The sequence below is a fragment of the Coenobita brevimanus genome, chromosome 94 (genome assembly GCF_032717465.1).
Source record: "Coenobita brevimanus isolate Jiangsu-jjx chromosome 94, ASM3271746v2, whole genome shotgun sequence".
In the NCBI taxonomy this organism is placed as follows: Eukaryota; Metazoa; Arthropoda; class Malacostraca; order Decapoda; family Coenobitidae; genus Coenobita; species Coenobita brevimanus.
Window position 1 is genome coordinate 21899224 of NC_137047.1, and position 21782 is coordinate 21921005.

A 21782-nucleotide genomic window follows, 5' to 3' on the forward strand; every position below is an offset into this window, starting at 1 on the left:
GTATTCACCAGTGGCATCGTAAAGAAATATAGGACCATGTGACCACCTCCATCCCCTGAAATTTACATCCACTCTTCCACTCTTACCTATTTCTTGAATATGATGTTCATGATATTGGGTGTTTTGTGGTCTCCAGCAGTGCCGTGCTCGTGCTTCGACTGATGTGAAATACTTTTCATCTGTGAAGATAACATTTTCCCAAAATGATTCTTCAGCTTGTAGATATCATGAGGCAAAGCCAATACGACCTTCCATGTGTTGCTGCGGTAATTTTTCTTTATGGGCCGGGGTATAGCAGTGAATCTTTGCTCCGTGGACCTGCCGTAATAACGTGGAAGGGTGGCAACGGAACTGCAGGTCATGACCGAACTGCGCTACTGATGCTATAGGTTGATTTTGCACAGTCCTGATGAGAAGAGCATCACACTGAGGTGTGGTTACCCACGGCCTTCCTGATCGTGGTTTGGTATGTAGGGTACCCTCTTCCTGGTATCGCTTAATTCACCGTTGAACAGTCCGTTGTGACACGCCTGTGGTATGCGCTATATCATTCGTCGCCATTCCGCTCTCCCACAGGACAATGATACGTCCTCGTTCAGCAAAAACCTCCACTTCATTAGTTCTTCCTGTAGCCAGACCTTGGAACGAACAGTATAATAACCTCATTTGCAGTGCTTGAGATTACATGATTTCCTAATGCAACAGTAAGGCAAATGAACTATCAGTGATGTAAAGGCCTGACATGTATGCCTGTCAGTAAAAATGATAAGAAGAAAGAATAATATTATACAGTGTGTAGTAACTTATGACATGTAACAATATATGTATTACAAATTAACAAAATAAATATTATGATACTGTATCTGATAAGGGATACTATAGTGCCAAAACATTATAAAGAGTTGCATGCCAGGTCTTAACTGTTATGGTGCTGGGATATCATTAGGTTGGGTTAGTTTTGTTTGTGCTCACATTACCTCATGCCACCCGGAGGGTATTTCATGGTCCTGAGCAAATCACTTCACCATCGTTAGGTAGCACATTGGTGATTCAATGGCGGTTGCATGGAAAGAGAGCATTCATATCGGTATATGACCGGTTACTGGTTACCTACTAATATCTCGGACTGACTTATCAATACATTACATATAGCACAGTCTTTGTGAGAATGTAAGATGCATAATATGATATTTAGGTAGACAGACAGACAGGATTGTCTGTTGTTTCGATTTCATTTCTACGTAGATTTACTCACTCCAGGAGACAATGCATGGGTCTATATTGTTTTAGTTTTGTTGTTTTATTTACAAAATAATGTTATCGCATGTTTTCACACGTAGGCAAGGGTACAGTAATAACCTGGAGATTCACGAACACAAATAACAGTATTAATGCACCTATAAACATCTTTCTTTCTCTCCTCTTCCCCAACTCTTGTCATACCTCACACCATAGCACGCCATCTGTTGGCAGGAGCTATCATTCCTGGATCTATGAATCTCACTCTCCCCAGTGAAGCAGGAGAGGTGACAGGACTTTAGCATATGACTGTACAAGCTTCACTTCCATAAGATAGAGTTGGTATCATTACTATCGTGCAGTGACTTGTTTACTTCCATGCTCACTTCCTTTTTTCTTATCACAGCTTTCAAAGAACCTGCAACTTTTCTTCCCTGTTGTACCCTTTCAAGCACTTCATCCTTCAAACTTCCATCCTTAATCATCACACTACCCATATACTGAAATGCACTCACATTTTCCATTTCCTCATCATCCAACCTCATTGTGCATTCATTAATATCATTTATCTCAAAGTCCATAGGTTTACTCTTCCCTACATTCACCTTTAGATTCCGTTTCTTACACACTTTTCCAAACTCATTCACCAAACTTTGCATTTCTTCTTCATCTTCACTTAACAATACAGTATCATCTGCAGACAATAGAACAGGAATTTTCCAAATGCTGACCCATCTCATTAGGGCCTCTCCAGCACCCACAGCCCTACCTAGTATCTCTTTCATAACCCTGTCCATATACAGATTGAACAACCATGGAGAAGAGACACATCCCTGTTTAAAATCAGCATTCAGGTAGAAAAATTCACTCAGTTCACCATCTTAATGCACTGCAGCCTTAGCACCCTCATACATGCTCTTGACGGCATTCAGCAGTTTCCCATTTACTCCACATATTCTTAATATTTTCCACATTCCATGTTTATCCATCGTCATCATCATCATCATCTAATCCTGTGTTGCCCTATGAAGAGCGTAGGAGCCCGAGGCTAGGCAGGTTTGTCCCTGATATTTAAGATGAGAATGATCAGCTTCACGCATCCCTGAGTGGCATTACATGAGCAATAAATCCCCCAACCACCCCTTGGATATAGACCTACACAGGCTCAATCCGGTTGGAGTGCCTTAATTACCCACTAAACAACCAGGTTCCATAATTTGGTTATATAGATACCACCCTGCATAGTAAATGGTTTCCTGGTGTACATGAAGCCATTTGGCTTGTCACTCAGTGTAGAGTCACCCATAGACAGAAGGAAGAGGAAAGAATGAAGGAAAGAAAGGCCTTGTCTATCCACTTTGTCATATGCTTTCTCCAAATCCATAAAGGCCTCAAACAACTTCTTTCCCTTCTCTAGAAACTTTTCCATTAATGACCTAAGGATGAATATCTAATTTACACAACCTCTTCTGTTCCTAAAGCCTCCCAGTTCTGCTCCAACTAAATCAATTTTGTTTTCATTTTTGAAGGCTCCAACATGCTTGCATGCATCGGCCTTGGTCACCTAACGGCGGGTCTCCATGCTCCTCAATCTCTGGTAACATCCCTATTTAATTCCTTAACCCTTTCTTTACCGACCCCTCCCCCCAATGTAAACACTACGTTTACCTCCCGTACCGACCTGATAGCTGCCTCTCCCGTAATGTGAAGGGTAGTGTATATTTTTTGCCACTTTGAAACTATTCACTCTTTGTGATTTATTTGTATACTGATGATCACATAAACCCAGCATGATGTTGGTACAGTACTAAAAAAAATTATAATATAAATCTTTACGGTATATAAGTTTACGTATCTTATGCTGAAGTACTGTTACCCAGGTAACTACTGTACAAACTGACTTGAAAAAAATGTCCTGCACAGATGGATGACTTATTTATTTACCTTGTAAGCTGAGCATGAAGTATGTGGACACACGTGATGGTGATGGCGATCTTGACCCACTTGTTGCCGAGAGTTCAGCGTCACTAAGCTCGCTACTAATTTCCTCCTCCTTCTCACTCACATCAACCTCGCTATCATTTTCAGGATCACAGTCATCTGCTGACACATCAGACACTGCTGCATCATCATCTGATACATCTAAATAAGTATCCTCATGAGGAATAAACTCGTCACTATCTGAATCCACCAGATATTCCATGAGAGAAAACTATCCTGTACACCCTCTCTCGTGGTCAGGTGCGTGGTAACTGACTCTCTCAGGCAGGCCAAGGGATGTAAATTTTGCCGTATGTCAGCAGAAAATATAGTATGATATCTGAAGTAGAAATTATAAATAAAATAATGATTGGTCTAAAAGAGGTTACATTACAGATGAGTAAGCAAGCCATTGGTGCCACCGCAACTCAGTCATGACGTATCTTATGATGTCAGAATTCGTCAGAACTTCGTCACAGTCTTTGTTGTCAAAACACAGACCTGTTGATAACACGAGGTCCTCAGAAACAGCCTTACCGGGCTCCTCCGTTGGGCTTCTCCGATCACAACCTTATTACCTTAACCTGTCCTATCACTCCGGTACGGCCTGTGGACCCTCCAGGGAAACGTCGTCTGTGGCATTTTGGAGCCGCGGACTGGGAGGCCCTCAGGCAGTACTTCTTTGATTTTCCCTGGAATGATTATTGCTTCCATGGCCGGGAGCCATCTGAGTGTGCCTTGCGCATTACGGAGGTTATTCTTTCGGGCATGGAAGCATACATTCCTTTCTCATATCCTTTGACTAACGCAAGAAAGCCTTGGTTTAATCACGCTTGTTCTAATGCTGTCCGCAACAAGGAGAGGGCCTACAAAAGGTACCGGAGCCAACCCACCCCTGAATCACATCATCTTTACGTTTCTTCCCTGAATCGTGCTAAGTCTGTTCTTCGCTCTACTAAAAATAATTTCATCCGTACTAAATGCTCTCAACTCTCCAACTCGAATTCTTCCTGCTCCTTCTGGCACCTTGCCAAAAATCTTTCTAACAACTTTACCTCATCATCCTTCCCTCCTCTTTTCTACTCTGATGGTTCTGTAGCTATTTCTTCTACTGATAAAGCAGATCTCTTCGCACAGACTTTCTCCTCCAGTTCTACCTTAGACGATTCCGGTGCTGTTCCTCCATCACTTCCCCCCTCTGACTTCCTCATGGCTGACATTAAAATTTCTTCAGTTGATGTATTTTCTGCCATCACTGGCCTCAGTACTAACAAGGCATATGGGCCTGATGGGGTCCCTCCTGTTGTTCTCAAGAACTGTGCTTCTGTGCTTACACCCTGCCTAGGCAAACTCTTTCGCCTTTGTCTGTCAACTTGTACCTTTCCTTCTTGCTGGAAGTTTGCTCTCATTCAGCCAGTCCCAAAGAAGGGTGACCACTCCCAACCCTCCGACTATCGTCCAATTGCTTTAACGTCCTGTCTTTCAAAAGTTTTCGAGTCAATTCTTAATAGAAAAATTTTAAGGCATCTTTCCTATCACAACCTTCTTTCCGATCGTCAGTATGGGTTCCGTCAGGGACGCTCCACTGGCGATCTTCTCACCTACCTTTCAGACTCCTGGTCATCCTCCTTTCGGGACTTAGGCAAAAGCTTTGCCATTGCACTTGACATCTCAAAGGCTTTCGATCGAGTCTGGCATAAATCTTTAATTTCCAAACTGCCCTCCTACGGTTTCTGTCCTTCTATCTGTGCCTTCATCGCTAGCTTCCTTTCTGGTCGTTCTATAGCCGCTGTTGTAGACGGCCATCGTTCTTCTCCTAGATCTATCAACAGTGGCGTTCCTCAGGGCTCTGTCCTATCACCAACTCTCTTCCTTTTATTCATCAATGATCTTCTAAGCTGTACATCTAACCCTGTCCACTCATACGCTGATGACTCCACCCTTCACCTTTCCATTCGGTTCCCGCAACGCCCATCTCAACAGTTACTTCAAGAAACAAGGGATGAGGCTATGGCACACCTAATGTCTGACTTGGCTCGTATCTCTGACTGGGGTAAAAATAATATGGTTGTCTTTAATGCATCTAAGACTCAGTTCTTACACCTATCAACCCGACAAAATCTTCCACAGGTATACCCACTAATGTTTAATAATATTCAGCTTAATCCTGCATCATCCTTGAACATGCTTGGGGTTTCATTTACTCGGGACTTATCTTGGAAAGATCATATTACATCTCTTGTAAAATCTGCTTCCAAGAGATTGGGTGTGCTAAGCCGACTCCGCTCTTTCTTTACCCCTGCACAATTGTTGACTCTATACAGGGGTTTTATCCGCCCCTGTGTGGAGTACAACTCTCATATGTGGGGAGGTTCCCCACATACAGCTCTTCTCAATAGGGTGGAATCAAAGGCTTTTTGTCTCATTAACTCTCCTCCTCTTACTGACTCCCTTCAACCTCTGTCTCTTTGCCGCACTCTTGCATCTTTATCTCTTTTCTATCGCTACTTTCATGGTCACTGCTCCTCTGAACTGTCTGCTTGCATTCCTCCACCTCTACGACGGGCGCGTAGCACCCATCTGGCAGCAAACTCTCATCCTTTTTCTGTCCAACTCTTTAATGCAAGAGTTAACCGTTACTCCCAGTCTTTCATTTATGCACCAGGTCAGCTCTGGAACTGTCTCCCTCTGTCTGTATTTCCTGCTGCCTATGATCTCCAGTCTTTCAAACGCAGTGTGTCCAGGCATCTCAAAATGATCGGATCTTGAATTTGGCTCTATATTGTATTTTGTTTTTCTCTTGGAGGGAACTGTTACTGCAGGCTCATGGCCTTTGGTTCCTTCTTCCTCGCATAAAAAAAAAAAAAAAAAAAAAAAACTGAGGCCCATCAGCTGCCATTCATTAGAGGGTGTACCAGCATACCACGGTAGCGGTTCCGGTATCTCACGGGTATTTACAGGCGATGTATGGGGGTACATCAAAACACATTTTCAGTAAAGAAGGGGTTAACCCTAAGGTTACACTCAGTGACCTCATCCCAGGTCTTTTTTGGTCTGCCTCTCACTGCCATACCCCCAACATTAATACTTCTCACTTTCAGCACCCAGTTATCATCCCCCATCCTCTCCACATGCCCAAACCATCTCAGTGTAACTCTCTTCATCACAACACCAATACACTCCAGTCCAATCGTACCTCTCAACTCTTCCATCATAAACCTAGTCCCTCCAGGCCTTGCACTCAAGGATGCACTACACATTCACCTAATCAGTACCATTTCTGTACATTTGAGCCTATGAATATCCTCTTCCTATACTGCTCAGGTCTCACCACCATACAGCATTACACTCCTAACACATGCCGCATACAAATCCCGGTTAGCATGGAGGGAGAGTACTTTCAGTGTCAGGAGAGGCAACAGCTTCCTGAACTTCTTCCAACCACTCTTCACTCTAGCCACAGAGCTAGCTCCTGCCCTACCTACAGCTCCTAACATGTCTCCCAAATAATAAAACTCCTCCACAACACTCAGTCCGTTCATACCTGACAATATCCACCTGCTCTCCCTGACACACTGCACACATGAAATCAGTGTTATCTCGCAGTCTGCCTCTAACACCAGTACAACTCTAATGCACCCACTTATCACAAACACTGCACAAGATGGAATTACTTTCCATGCCCTTGTGACAAATCGCACATGGCCACTCTCCCTCTTCTTTGATAGTACCTCCCCCAGCCTTAGATACCATCAGTTTTGTTTTATCTGCATTTACTTTTAAGCCCTTGTGCCCCATACCATCTCTCCACTTCCTAAATCTTTCCTCCACTTCACTTTCATTTTCTGCGACCAACACTAAATCATCAGCATACTGTACATCTCCCACGGGTGTCCATTTCTGAAGTCACGTGAGAGGGTTTCAGGTGCCATGATAAACAACAAGGGACTCAAAACTGACCCCTGATGCATGCAAACATTCACGGGAAACTCATCACTCAGATCTCCATTCACCGTTACCTGGGTGTAAGCACCTACATACATGGCCATAACAACCCTAACCAGCCACTCTACGATCCCAGGCTTTCTCATTGCCCATTTCACCGCCTCTCCAGGGACTCTGTCATTGGCCTTCTCCAAATCAGCAAAAACAAAGTACAGTTCCCTTTTCTTTCCTGTATATTTTTCCTGAAGCTGTCAAACAATGAATATGGCCTCAGTGGTCCCTTTGCTTGGCATAAACCCAAACTACATCTCATCAATATTCACTCTTTCTAATCATACAATCTAGAATTCACTCCATTACCTTCATTATCTGGTCTAAAAGCTTTGTACCTTTATAATTTCCTCTTTCCAGAGCGTCATCCTTTCCCCTGTGCACATCCACAGTTACTCTCTTCAGCCAATCATCTGGGACAGCACACTAATATAAAATCGTATTTATCAGGTCAGTGACTAACCTCACTCCTGTATCGCCTGAGGCTTTCAACATTTCAGCAGTCAACCCAGACATACCTGATGTCTTCCTCACCTGCATCCCACCCATTGCCTTGCTCACAGTAGCAGCATCAATCAAAGGCCAAGGGCCAAACACCGTTTTTGCTGGCTCCAAACCTTCCCTGTCTCATCCAAACTCTTCATTCAACGACTGGCTGTAATGCTCTCTCCATGCATTTCTAATATCCCCACTGTTCACCACAACCCTTCCTTCATCATTCTTCACACACTGCTCATCTATGATATACCTATTCTCCCTCTTCATCTGATTTGCCACCTTAAAAATCATATTCTTCCCTTCCCTCATGATTTAGGTTATCAAGTAAAAGTCTCTATGGCTCAGACTTCGCCCTGTAAACCTCTTTTCTAGCTGTACACTTGGCAGCCAAGTATTCCTGTCTGTTACCACCCTCCTTCTATTCCCAGAAAAGCCTTCTTTTCTCCTTAACTGCAGCTTCTACACCCTCGCCCCACCACCAAGTCACTTTATGTCTTGGTGGACCTCTTGTCCATCCACATACTTAATCAGTAACTCTCAAGAGGAGTAGACAGTAGCACCAGTCAAGCAGGGCAGTACTCCCAAGGTGGGTGGAAAGCTGATGACAGGGAGAGCTGGAGCTCCTGTTTCATCAGCCCTCGGGACTAGTTCCTGACCATCCCCCTTTGCTGAACTTTTTCAGTGTTTCAGTAACACAGAGAGTAGGCCAGCATGCTCTCTAATACAAGTTTCTCTAACTGTCAACACCAAACTACATGCACAGTACACACTACACTTCCTTTTCAAAATTTAAAAAAGGAAAATGGTGCACGGAAGCCTTGCCTTGGAGTCCCTGGGGGGGGGGGGATCATAAATGCCCCCACCATCCGTCCCTCTCCCGGTGACAACTCTATAAGCTGCCTGGAACAACTGTCTGACTCACATCTTCATTTCTGCAACATTCGTGGCCTTTCCTCTAACTTTCTATCTGTTGAACACAACCTCTCCTCCTCTAAACCTCACCTTCTCTTCTTAACTGAGATTCAGCTGTCTGAGGCAACTGACAGCAAACCCTTTTCTGTATCCTCGTACATTTTCTATACTCATTTCAAAGCCAGAGGTGGCTGTTGTGTGTTTATATGCAACAACTTACCATGCTTTCGTTTTCTTGAACTTGATTCTTCTGAATTCTTTACTCTCAGGCTTCAGTTGTCCTTCGGTTCTCTGACTAAATATATCTGCGCTGTTTACTTATCCCCTGATTCTACTATCAAAAATTCTTTGACTATCTTACTTCTACGATGGAACAAATTCTATCCATTTCTCTTTTCTCTGAAATCTCCATTCTAGGAGAAAACAGTGTTCACCACCACCTTTGGCTCTCCTCTCCTTTCCATGATCCACTTGGTGAACAAGCCTACAGTACATCTTCTCTATCCTTAATAACCTAGAGTAGCTTGTACAGCACCCTACCCGTATCCCTGACTGCCTTGGAGAGAGCTCCAACATACTTGACCTCTTCCTTACAACTAATCCTTCTGCTTACACTGTTAATCTTTTCTTTCCATTGGGCTCCACTGATCACAACCTTATTACCTTAACCTGTCTTGTTGCTTCGGTATGGCCTATGGACTCTCCAAAGAAACATCGACTGTGGCATTTTGGAGCTGCAGATTGAGAGGCCCTCAGGCAGAACTTCTTTGATTTTCCCAGGAATGATTAATGCTTCCATTGCCGGGAGCCATCTGAGTGTGCCTGGCGCATTACAGAGGTCATTCTCTTGGGCATGGAAGCATACATTCTCTTCTCATATCCTTTGACTAATGCAAGCAAGCCTTGGTTTAATCATGCTTGTTCTAATGCTGTCCGCAACAAGGAGAGGGCCTATAAAAGGTACCAGAGCCAACCCACCCCTGAATCACATCCTTTTTCTGTTTCTGCCTGGAATTGTGCTAAGTCTGTTCTTCGCTCTGCTAAAAATAATTTCATCCGTACTAAATGCTCTCAACTCACCAACCCGAATTCTTCCCACTCCTTCTGGCACCTTGCCAAAAATCTTTCTAACAACTTTACCTCATCATCCTTCCTTCCTCTTTTCTACTCTGATGGCTGTGTAACTATTTCTTGTACTGATAAAGCAGATCTCTTCGCTCAGACTTTCTCCTCTAATTCCACCTTAGACGATTCCTGTGCTGTTCCTCCATCACTTCCCCTCTCTGACTTTCTCATGGCTGACATGAAAATTTCTTCAGTTGATGTATTTTTTGCCATCACTGGCCTCAATACTAACAAGGTATATGGGCCTGATGGAGTCCCTCCTGTTGCCCTGAAGAACTATGCTTCTGTGCTTACACCCTGCCTAGATAAACTCTTTTGCCTTTGTATTTCACCTCATACCTCTCCTTCTTGCTGGAAGTTTGCTCTCAGCCGGTCCCAAGGAAGGGTGACTCTTACTATCATCCAATTGCTTTAACATCCTATGTCTCAAAAGTTTGCGAGTCTGTTCTTAACAGAAAAATTTTAAAGCATGTTTCCTATCACAACCTTCTTTCTGATCGTCAGTATGGGTTCCATCAGGGACGCTTCACTGGCGATCTTCTCACCTACCTTTCAGACTCCTGGTCATCCTCCTTTTGGGAGTTTGGCGAAGGCTTTGCCATTGCAGTTTACATCTCAAAGGCTTTCTATCGAGTCTGGCATAAATCTTTAAATTCCAAACTGCCTTCTTACAGTTTATATCCTTCTATCTGTGCCTTCATCCATAGGTTCCTTTGTGGTCATTTTGTAGCCGCTGTTGTAGACGACCATCGTTCTTCTCCTAGATCTGTCAGCCGTGGTATTCCTCAGGGCTCTGTCCTATCACCAAGTCCTTTCCTTTTATTCATCATTGATCTTCTAAGCTGTATATCTAACCCTATCCACACATACGCTGATGATTCCACCCTTCACCTTTCCATTTGGTTCCCACAATGTCTGTCCCAACAGTTACATCAACACACAAGGGAAGAGGCTATGGCACTCATAACATCTGACTTGGCTCGTATCTCTGACAAGGGTAAAAATAATCTTGTTGTTTTTAATGCATCAGAGACTCAGTTTTTACACCTATTAACCCGACAAACTCTTCCACAGGAGTATCCACTAATATTTAATAATATCCAGCTCAATCCAGCATCATCCTAGAACATGCTTGGGGTTTCATTCACTCAGGATTTATCATGTAAAGATCATATTACATTTCTGGTACAATCCGCTTCCAAAAGATTAGATGTGCTAAGCCGACTCTATACCTTCTTTACCCCTGCACAGTTGTTGACTTTATACATGGGATTTATTCGCCCCTGTGTGGAGTACAACTCTCATGTGTGGGGAGGCTCCCTACATACAGCTCTTCTCAATAGGGTGGAGTCAAAAGCTTTTCATCTCATCAACTTTCCTCATCTTACTGCCTTCTTCAACCTCTGTCTCTTTGCTGCACTGTTGCCTCTTTATCTCTTTTCTATCGCTACTTCCATGGTCACTGCTCCTCTGAACTGTCCGCTTGCATCCCTCCACCCTTACAACTAGTGCATTGCACCCGTCTAGCAGCAAACTCTCATCCCTTTTCTGTCCAGCTGTCTAATGCAGGAGTTAACCATTACTCCCAGTCCTTCATTTATGCAACAGGTCACCTCTGGAACTGTCTCTCTCCGTTTGTTTTTCCTACTTCCTATGATCTCCAGTCTTTCAAACGCAGTGTGTTCAGGCATCTCGAAATGAACAGATCTTGAATTTGGCTCTCTTTTGTATTGTTTTTGTTTTTCTTGGAAGAAACTGTTTTGTGGGCTCCGAGCCTTTGGTTTCTTCTTCCTTGCATTTAAAAAAAAAAGTAATAGTAGGTGTTTCCTAGGCAGTCTGGCTGAACAGCCCCGAGTTCCTAAGGAAGGCCATGGCTGAGATTGGGCTTTCCCACAGAGCTCTCAAGGAGTGTATGGTGTGTTGTTGGTGTAGGTGATTGTGTGCAATGCAGTCTTCCATAATGTGCTTAATAGTATGGGGTGCTGCGTTACATTTTGGACAGGCATCAGCGACGTAGTCATCCATCCTCTTCTGGTAGCTTAAGAGGGCTGGATGATGCCCACATTTCAGCCTGGCCAGGTTGACCCTGTCCTCACGAGGGAGATAGGAATCAGAATGATGGATATCAGGAGGCCGTGCATGAAGCTGTGTTGTCTTTAAGTGACTGAATGGAGCGGTGAGTGATTTGAGTATGGATATACTTCTGGAAGCTGGTCTGAGGCGGGAAAAGGGAGAGAGATTACACTGTTTCTGTATGTTATCGTGTGCTGGGTGTTGTTTTGATGTTCCTTGGTGTGTGTGGATGTGCTGCCTTGTAGTGTAGTGGATGTTGTGGGTTTGTGGAGGCTGCAGCAAGAATTTGGGTGCCTCTCATATCTAGGTGATTCTTGACTTTGAGGACTTTGTTTTCTTGATGTAGCTGTGCAGCCTGTGATTATTTTAAGGGCCTTGTTCTGTATGATCTGTAAAGTATTGTGGTGTGTTTTAGTGAGGTTAGGAGCCCAAGCAGGGCTTACATAATTCATCACTGAATGTATATATTGTTTGTATACTGTGGTGGTGGTTTCTTTGTTGTGTCCAAATGTTGTATGGGCAAGTGACTTCAAGGCTTTGAGTCTTGGTGTTATTTTATTTTTAATGTTTGTGATGTGTTGTTTAATTAACATTGATGTATTGCATGTTCCACCAAGGATTTTGAGTGTGTGTATGTGTGGTAGGGGAGTGTTGTTTATGGTGAGGTGTGGAATGTGACTGTGTGCTGCTGTCCAGTTTGTGAGAAGGGTCACTGTAGATTTGGCTGGGGCTATTTTGAGCCTGTTTGTGGTGAACCATTCATGTAGTGTGTCGAGGTAAGGTTGGAGGATGTGTGCAGCTATGTTTGTGTTTTGGTGTGTACGTGTAAGTGTTATGTCATCTGCATGGGAAGCTATGTGTATCTATGGTGTGTGGGGTGTGGGTATGCTGTGCATGTATAGGTTAAAGAGTGTAGGGGACAAAACAGATCCTTGAGGGATGCCATTTGTTAAGTTTCTGGTGTTCAAAGACTGACCAGCAAATGATACTTGTGCACATCTGCCTGCTGATTACTTTGCCAATCATCTTTTTGTATTATCGTGCATGTTTGTGTTGAATATTTTTTTTGTGAGGTTGTGGCGGGGGATGGCATCAAAAACTTTGCTAATGTCTAGTGTGACTAGGAGTGTTCTGTGTGGTGGCCTAATTAAATTCATGCTATCAAAAACTCTCTGTGTAAGGTCTATAAGAAGAGTGTTTGTGGAGTGTAGTGGCCTAAAGCCATGTTGTGATGGGGCTAGAGGGTGTGAGGTGTAACTAGTTGTAGTAGCAGTCGTTCAGTGACTTTAGAGAGGGTGCAGAGGAGTGTGGTGGGGCGGTGGGAGGGAGGTAACATGGGGTCTTTGTTGGGTTTAGGGATAGTGATGATAATACCATGCTTCCAGAGGTTGGGTATTAAGTTGTGTGAGTAGCTGTAGTTTGATATGTTGGTGAGTGCTTGTATGCCTTGTGGTCCAAGGTGTTTAAGGTGAATGTTTCTTATATTGTCTTGTCCACAGGCAGATGAGTGCTTAAGTTTGGTAATGATGTGCTTCATTTAGTTGTAAGTGAAAGGTGCGTAGTCTGGGTCTATGGGAAACTGTCTCTTACGTTGGATGATACGTCAGTCATCGCGATGGAGGTTTAGATGGCTGACATGTGATAAGTGATCGATAAGAATGTTTGCTTGTTGTTTGTTTGAGGGTATGGTGACTGTTGTTGTGATGGCAGCATGTGATTGTCTAGTGTTGCTGCTGGAGAGTGTGATGCTGTTTAGTGTTTTGTAGAGTTTGCTGGTGTTTGTTTTGTGGTCAAGTGTTTGGAGTTAATTATTTCAGTTTAGTGTTTGTTGTTCTGATATTTTATTGTTTATTTGAGTGTTGAGTTCTTGTATTTGTTGTACGGTGTCTTGTGTTCGGGGTGTTGGCGAGTGTCATAGTGTGTCCTGTTAACTGATTAGGCCTTGAATTTCTGGTGTGAAGTTGGAGTTGTGTCTTTTTCTGTTGCCTCTAGGGATGTGTCTTTTGTCTGTGTTTTGTATAATTGTATTGAAAGTGTGCACAGCAGTGTTGATGTTTGTGATAGATGTACTGTTTCGTGTTTTGAAATGTTCTGTTTCAGTTGTGAAGGCCTCCCAGTTGACTTTCTTATAATTAGTGAATGTGCTTCACTCTCATCTTAAATGCCAGGACCAACTTTCCTGGCCCCTGGCTCCTACGCTCCTCATGGGGCAACGTAGGATTAGATGATGGAGGGATGGATGGATGGATGTGTCTGTGGCCAGCTGGGGTGATTCTGGTTTTCAAGAGGTTGGTCTTGAGGGCTCTGAACTGTTCATTAACACTTCCATCCACTTCTTCCTGTTCACCCACCATTCTCCTCATCTTGCTATAGTAGGCATCCCTTACTGGTTGATTTTTCAACTTCCATATTTTCCTCCTAGGTGCATAGGTCCTCTTTTTCATCACCAGCTCCTTAACCCGCGCCGTCCCGGCGACGTGAATTAACGCGGCAACATTGCAAGGTCCCTAATTTGCACATTTTTCAATTTTCGCGAGTGATTTTTGGCATGTATACACGGGACACCTTCCTCTGTTCCTCTACAAGATGCCAAGCAGGAACAATGCCTTACACCGCATAATCTCTCCCCCCCCCCCTGCACACCATTGTCTCGGCAATTCACCTGTTACCAGTGACCTGGCCAATAAAGACATTCAGGGCCAGAGTGATTCCCCAATCGATGACAATGTGGAGGACAAAGTTTACATAGCATTAGAGGAAGAAACAGTCAGAAATGATGATCAGGTAATGTGGGAAAAAAAAGGTCATGAATGGTGATGAGTTAGTGAGTGAAACAATGCTTATAATGCCTATATTACTGTTTGAAAACCAATATACTCTTGTACTACGTATAAATTCGTACCAAGTAAATAAATAAATGCTGTTTATGAGTGGATAAAATAGTTACCCTCCCATAGAACTCGTTTTCTTTGGTGCCAGCCTGTTAGAAAACCCAGTCAGGTAAGGAAGTACTCGTACCTAAATCGCGTATTTTAAACCTCAGGTGAGTGATTTCTCTATGAATTTTCGATGTTTCTCACCAAAAGCGGATGTTTGGGCCCCCCCCCAAAAAAAAAGGTCCAAAAACGTCGGGATGGGGCGGGTTAAGCACCATGTCACATATCAATAACTTGTTTTGCTGCATACATTCCTCACTCCCAATAACTTTAACATCCCTCACTAACCTCGTATCAGCCCTCCTGACCAGGAAATAGTCTGTCTGGTGGCCATTTCCTCCAGACTCATATGTAGTCAACCTACACTCTCTTTTCCGAAAATGTGTGTTGCACATCTTGTTCACTGCCTCCCCAAACTCAAGTATTGTTTCCACTTCCTCATTTCTTGTACCATATGCACATTCCCCATGTACTCCTTCATATCCTTGAGCTGCTTCACCTACATGACCATTTAAATCCCCCTCTAATAATACAATCTCATCATCCCCCATGCCACATACTACACGTAGTAAGTCATTCCAAAATCTATCCCTGTCTACCTCATCCAAGCCTGCTTGTGGAGCATATGCCAGTACAATTGCAAACACCAACCCTCTTCTATTTCCCTGACTGTCAGTAAGTATCCTACCATATGCTTTTCCTATTACACTAAGAAGACAAATGCCCCTATGATTACCACACACTTCTTTTTCCCCTCTTCCTTTGTACAAGGGAATAATCATACCTGACTTCCAATTCTTCAGGACTTTATCTTCCTCCCAGGTCAATCTGCACAACTTCCATATCCACTGTCTCTCCCCCATGCTTCATCATTCCATTGCACACTCCACCAATTCCTGGTTTTCCCCATTTTGACTTTCGTCACTGCTTCCACTACTTCCATCCTACAGATCTTTTCCTCCCTTCTCATCTCCCTCCTTCTCCCAGCCAATCCCCAGCCACTTATACTCGCTCAGCTTTCATTCTTTGTGTTTAACGATTCCTTAAAGTGTTCTCTCCATCTGCTCCCTGTTCCCCCTTCTGTACTATCAATCTGCCATAATTATCTTTTATTCCCCTATTAACTTCTTTATCACCTCGTCTAACTAGAGTATGTAGAGTTTTAGCAACATCATTATAATGTTACAGAAGTATGTTCTGGAAGGTCTATCTATCTATTGCCAGACGCCTCAATCCCGTTTGGGGTGGCCACAAACAAATCGCCTCCAAGTCGCCCTGCCCCCCACCATTTCACTGCCCTGCTCCCAACTCCCCCCCCCCCCTCTCTCATATACCTCTCCACCCCATCCCTCCATCTCATCCTCAGCCTCCCCCTCCCTCTTCCCCCCTCCACCTCACTCACATACACTTTCTTCGTCAGTCTTTCACCCTCCATCCTCTCCACATGGCCAAACCACCTCAGTGTGTTCCTCATAACGCTTCCTATCACATCCACATCCACACCACAACGCTTCTTTATATCCTCATTCGTCAGCCTGTCTCTCCATGTGACTCCACAGGCTCCTCTTAAATAACTCATTTCCATTGCTCTCACTCTTGACTTGTGTCCTTCCAACAACGTCCAAGATTCACTTCCGTACGTTAGAGTTGATATGACAATACTGTCATGTAGTAATTTTTTCACTTCCATGCTCACTTCCCTGTTTCTTATCACTGCTTTCAAAGAACCAGCAACCTTTCTTCCCTGCTGTACCCTTTCACGCACGTCACCCTCCAAACCTCCATCTTTACCCATCACACTACCCAAGTACTTAAACGTACTCACATTTTCCAATTCCTTACCATCCAACCTCGCTGTACATTCACTGACTTCACCTCTCTCAAAGACCATCACTTTACTCTTCCCTACACTCACCTTTAGATTCCGTTTCTTACACACTCTTCCAAACTCATCCACCAAGCCTTGCAGCTCCCCTTCGTCTTCACTCAACAACACAGTATCATCTGCAAACAACAGTACAGGGAGTTTCCAAACACTATCCTCTCTCACCAGGACCACTCCAACATCCACTACCGTACCTTGTACCTCTTTTATTACCCCATCCATGTACAGATTGAACAACCATGGAGACATGACACATCCCTGTTTCGACCCAACTTTCAAAGAGAAAAATTCACTTAGTTCACCATCCACACGCACTGCAGCCTTCGCACCATCGTACATACTCTTCACAGCATTCAACAACTTCCCATCTACTCCATATATTCTTAACACTTTCCACAGTCCTTGTCTATCCACCCTGTCATATGCTTTCTCCAAATCCATGAAAGCTGCATACAACTTCTTTCCCTTCTCTAGAAACTTTTCCACTAAAGATCTAAGAATGAATATCTGATCTACACAACCGCTTCCCTTCCTAAAGCCTCCCTGTTCTTCTCCCACTAATTTCTCTGTTCTTTCTCTAACTCTGTCAATAAGTATCCTACCATACACTTTTTCTATTATACTAAGAAGACAAATGCCCCTATGATTACCACACACTTCTTTTTCCCCTTTTCCTTTGTACAAGGGAATAATTATACCTGACTTCCAATCCTCCGGGACTCTACCTTCCTCCCAGGCCAATCTGCACATCTTCCACATCCATTCTACTACTATCTCTCCCCCATGCTTCAGCATTTCACCACACACTCCATCAATTCCTGGGGCTTTCCCCGATTTAACTTTCTTCATTGCTTCCACAACTTCTATCCTACTGATTTCTTCCTGTCTTCTCACCTCCCTCCTCCTCCCAGCCATTCCCCAGCCACTTATACTCGCATTACTTCCATCCTCTATGTTCAACAATTCCTTAAAGTGTTCTCTCCATCTGCTCATTTTTTCTCCCTTCTCCACTAGTAATCCACCATTTTTATCTTTCACTCCTCTGCTAACTTCACTTCCACCCTGTCTTACTCTTTTCACCTCTTTCCAGAACATTTTCTTACAGTCCCTCCACTTTACACTCAGATTCCTTCCAAATTCCTCATCCACTCTCTTCTTACTCTCTCTTACTAATCTTTTCACCTCTCTCTTTCTTTCTACATATAACTCTCTCTTCCGCCTTTCAACTTCTTCCACGCCCCTATTTCTCATCCATTCATTGTATGCTTTCTTCTTTTGTGCCACAGCCTGTCTCACCTCTTCAGTCCACCACGCTGTTCCTTGCACCTCCCTCTGTCTTCTCTTCCTTCCACACACCACATCACATGCTGCACGTATTTCTTCTGTAAAAATCCTACACACACCTTCCATGTCTCCCATCTGCTCCAATTCATATTTGCCCAATCGTTCCACCACTTCTCTCTTATACTCTGTCTTTTTCTCATCCTCTTGTAACCTTTCCACTCTCCTTGCAACTACTCCTTCCTCTCGTCTTTCCCTTCTTCTATTCCTCCATCTTACTTGAATCCTAATTCTGGCCACCACCAAGTAGTGGTCAGAAATTCCACTCCCCCAACCTCCATGAGCTCTTGCATCCATTACACATCTTCGCATCCTTTCATCCACACACACATAATCAACCATTGCCTTCCTTTCATTAAGTTCACCACCCACCCTTCTCATCACTCGCCATGTATACCTGTGGATCATTTTATGCCTGAAGAGGGTATTGGCTATCACCAACCCCCTCCCAGCACAAATGTCCACTAATGCACTCCCATTCTCATCTATCTCAGCAGGCACACCCCACTCACCAACTATTCCATCCACCTTCACATTCCCAACTTTACCATTCATATCACCGATCAAAAACGCTCTCTCATTCCTTCCAAACTTTTCCATGCACACTTCTACATTTGTCCAGAACTCTTCTCTCACTCTTCTAGCATGATCTTGCGTTGGCGCATGCACACACACAATCGCCCACATTTGTATTCCAAGTTTCAACTTTACCCACACAATCCTTGACCCAACTGATCCATACTGTCTTATGCTCTTCTTCCATCTTTTACTCACAACTATACATAGTCCTTCCTTAGCCCTCTCATTCTCACCTACTCCTGCACATATACCCCATCCATACTCCCATTCTCTCACACTTTCTCCTCTCAATTTTGTTTCAGTTATTCCACATACATCCACTTTCGCACCCTCAAGCACCTGGACAATCTCTCTCTCTTACACCTCATCATTCGCTCCCCTTACATTCCACATTCCGATAACCACGTCCTTTGTCCAGTCCCTGGTCGTCATTGTTTGGTCAGTCCTTGTCCGAGGCTTATTGTTTTTTTTTTTAAATTAGTTGTTTTCTGGGGAGGGGCACTAACCCTCCACCAACCCTTTTAGTCGCCTTTTACGACAAGCAGGGATACTGGTGGAGTATTCTTGAAAAAAAACCCTACCCCTAGGGGCAATGGATCAATGGAATGTTCTACCGAATGAAACAGTGTGTGCCAAAACTATTAATAAATTTAAGTATATGTATGATAAAAATGGTTTAATACACAGGACAGTACAATCCTGAGTCATTCCTGTAAAGATACAGTTAGGTAAGAACACAGTGAGATATCAATTTTCATGTCAGTATGTTGCTGTATAGTTAAAATCTCTCCCCTAGGTATGTGTTACTGCACCACGTAATGGCCCAAGTGGCAGGGGTGCGTGGTGCTTGGGGTTACCCTGAAGGAGGCATGGGAGGTGTGACACAGGCCATGGCACGTGCTGCAAGGGAAGCTGGTGTGCACCTGTATACCAACCATGTATGTCCTTTGCTAGCATTTTTTGATCAGCTAATTCTATCAATTCAGCAACCCCTTAATGTAAAGAAAGATTTGATGCAGTGATTTTAGCAACTTGCTGGACTAAGCAATATTTCTATATGATTAACCAGTTTTGACACTAATCTTTTTATTCCAGAAGTTGCTGGTCACCCTAGCCCAGTGGTTTCCAACCTTTTCTAATTCTCGCCCCCCCCTCACTGAATGACACGTTCCCTGTGCCCCTCTTCCTCAAATACTGTATTTTACTGGCATAGTCAGCACATGTCAGTAAATATCATAGATTCTTCATCTTTGAAATTGTTTATATACTCAGATTTCTTATTCATATCTGAAATATTTTCTCCATATTTTGAAATTACTGAATTCCATCATAACTCATAGTTTCCAAATATAATTACCCTCTTCATCAAGCCTTCACAACCCCCCTGGCAGCCCTTCGTGCCCCCCTAGGGGGACTCGCCCCACAGGTTGGAAACCACTGCCCTAGCCTTAAATGTTTGGGCTAAGTCACCTAACTCTGTGCCCTTACATTCCTGTTTATATGGGACGGTATGGGATTGGGTGCTGCTGCTGCTGATATAATTTAGTGTATAATCAAGTAACATATCCAGTATGAGGGCATCCAGGTGCATCCTGTGATGTCTGCTTTCTGTGCTAACTGCAGTACAGTAGCTTGGTAGTTCCTTATGACTGAAAACATTTATGGCGTGAGTTGTGACTGGGCAGGGAAAGATGTGTAGCTTATGTTCTTAGGAGCTTGGGCATTATATATCAGTAGTAGCCATAGAAGGAGGCAGTCCTATGTCAGGCCTTATTAGAGTAACCTCACTTGATGGATGGAGACCCTAGTTGGAGGAGCTGTCAACAGGCTCAAGGACCCAAGTGAGACTGATACAGAGAAGAGGGTTTTTGCTGTTGTTGTGGCCATAGGCTTGTTTGGACATGAACCTGGTGAATGGCACACAGAAGTATCCTGCGTGGAAGTAGTACAGTAACTTGGTGAAGAAGATAACACTGTAGAACAGCTTTCTGGGATATGGCAACATGGCAGGAGGGAAGGACAGGAGTTTGAAGGAACAGTGAAACATAATGCAACATAGCCATTGATGTACTGTATTGTATTTACACACAGATATAGTTTCCTCCTGAGGCCAGTTGGTGGGTGGGGGTGTATGCTGGGCATCCTTTAATCATGTGGTTTTTTGGAAATATTGAAGTTACGGATATAAAATATAACTTTTTAAATCCATGTGAAAAATTGATATCGGTATAGTCATGTGAAATAGACTTTAAAAATTCACCAAATTTTTATCAGAAATGACAAAGTACGGTATTCTTAATTGTTATTATTATTGTGGTAGGTGGGTCACTCACCATCCTCTTAGTCAGTGTAGTGTAATCTTAAGGTGACCGTACACTGAGTAATAAGATCAATAGTTTCTTGTAATCCAGGAAATCACATACAGCCATATAACCAAATAATACCAGGTAATCTAGTAGGTAAGGCACTCCAACCATATGAGATCTGTAAAGGATTTCGTCAGATGAATGGTTTCAGTTTATTTCTCACATAATGCCACTTAGGGATGATTGAATCTGGTCACCCATGTCTTGAATATTAACCTCTGCCAGGCTGATTCATTGTTAATATAGTATACCTCCCCTGAGTCATTGTTTTATAGCCAGTGCATATTGTACGTCACATAAAGCATGCAGTTTGGCTTGTGCAGACCTTTATTGTGCCTTATATGAGGTCTGCAGCTCGGCAAGGGTTAAGAGTAAGTAGTGTAGTCCTGGGCCTATACATTCCTGACTGGTCAAGAAAAGGATTGCATGATGGACCACCACCACCAGTCTTCATCCATTAATGCCAGTTCAAGCCATTTAATGTTTACTCACAGCCTTAACATCCAGTCTAGCTCAGTAAGATCAGTTCATGTCCGTTCCTTGCCTGTCAGAACTAATTAGTTCATTCACATTAAAAGTTTGTGGTAAGGAGTGGCGACCATCATCCACTCACACAATGTAGTGCTGCCTACTTCTTCTTTAGCCTTTATCATTCTTTTTCTGTGCCTGCCCCCTCTCTTCCTATTTCTCCCATTTCCTGTCACTTCTTATGGCTTTATGTTGAGTGACAAGCCAAATGGTTTCCTGTAAGCCAAGAAACCATTTACAGCGCTGGGTGGTAACCATATAACCAAACTATGCGTGCTCCCAATTATGTGTCAACAAGTGGGTTGGTGGAGGGTTAGTGCCCTT

General features: G+C 43.5%; 1 protein-coding gene across 1 annotated transcript in view; it reads left to right on the forward strand.

Moving 5' to 3' along the window:
• LOC145412852 (pyridine nucleotide-disulfide oxidoreductase domain-containing protein 2-like) overlaps positions 1-21782 on the forward strand; it is a 276097-nt gene that overhangs the window by 108365 nt on the left and 145950 nt on the right. Inside the window, exon 9 of the mRNA XM_080282652.1 lies at positions 19361-19502. Coding sequence (XP_080138778.1) covers positions 19361-19502 — 142 coding nt within the window. The remainder of the gene's footprint in view (positions 1-19360; positions 19503-21782) is intronic.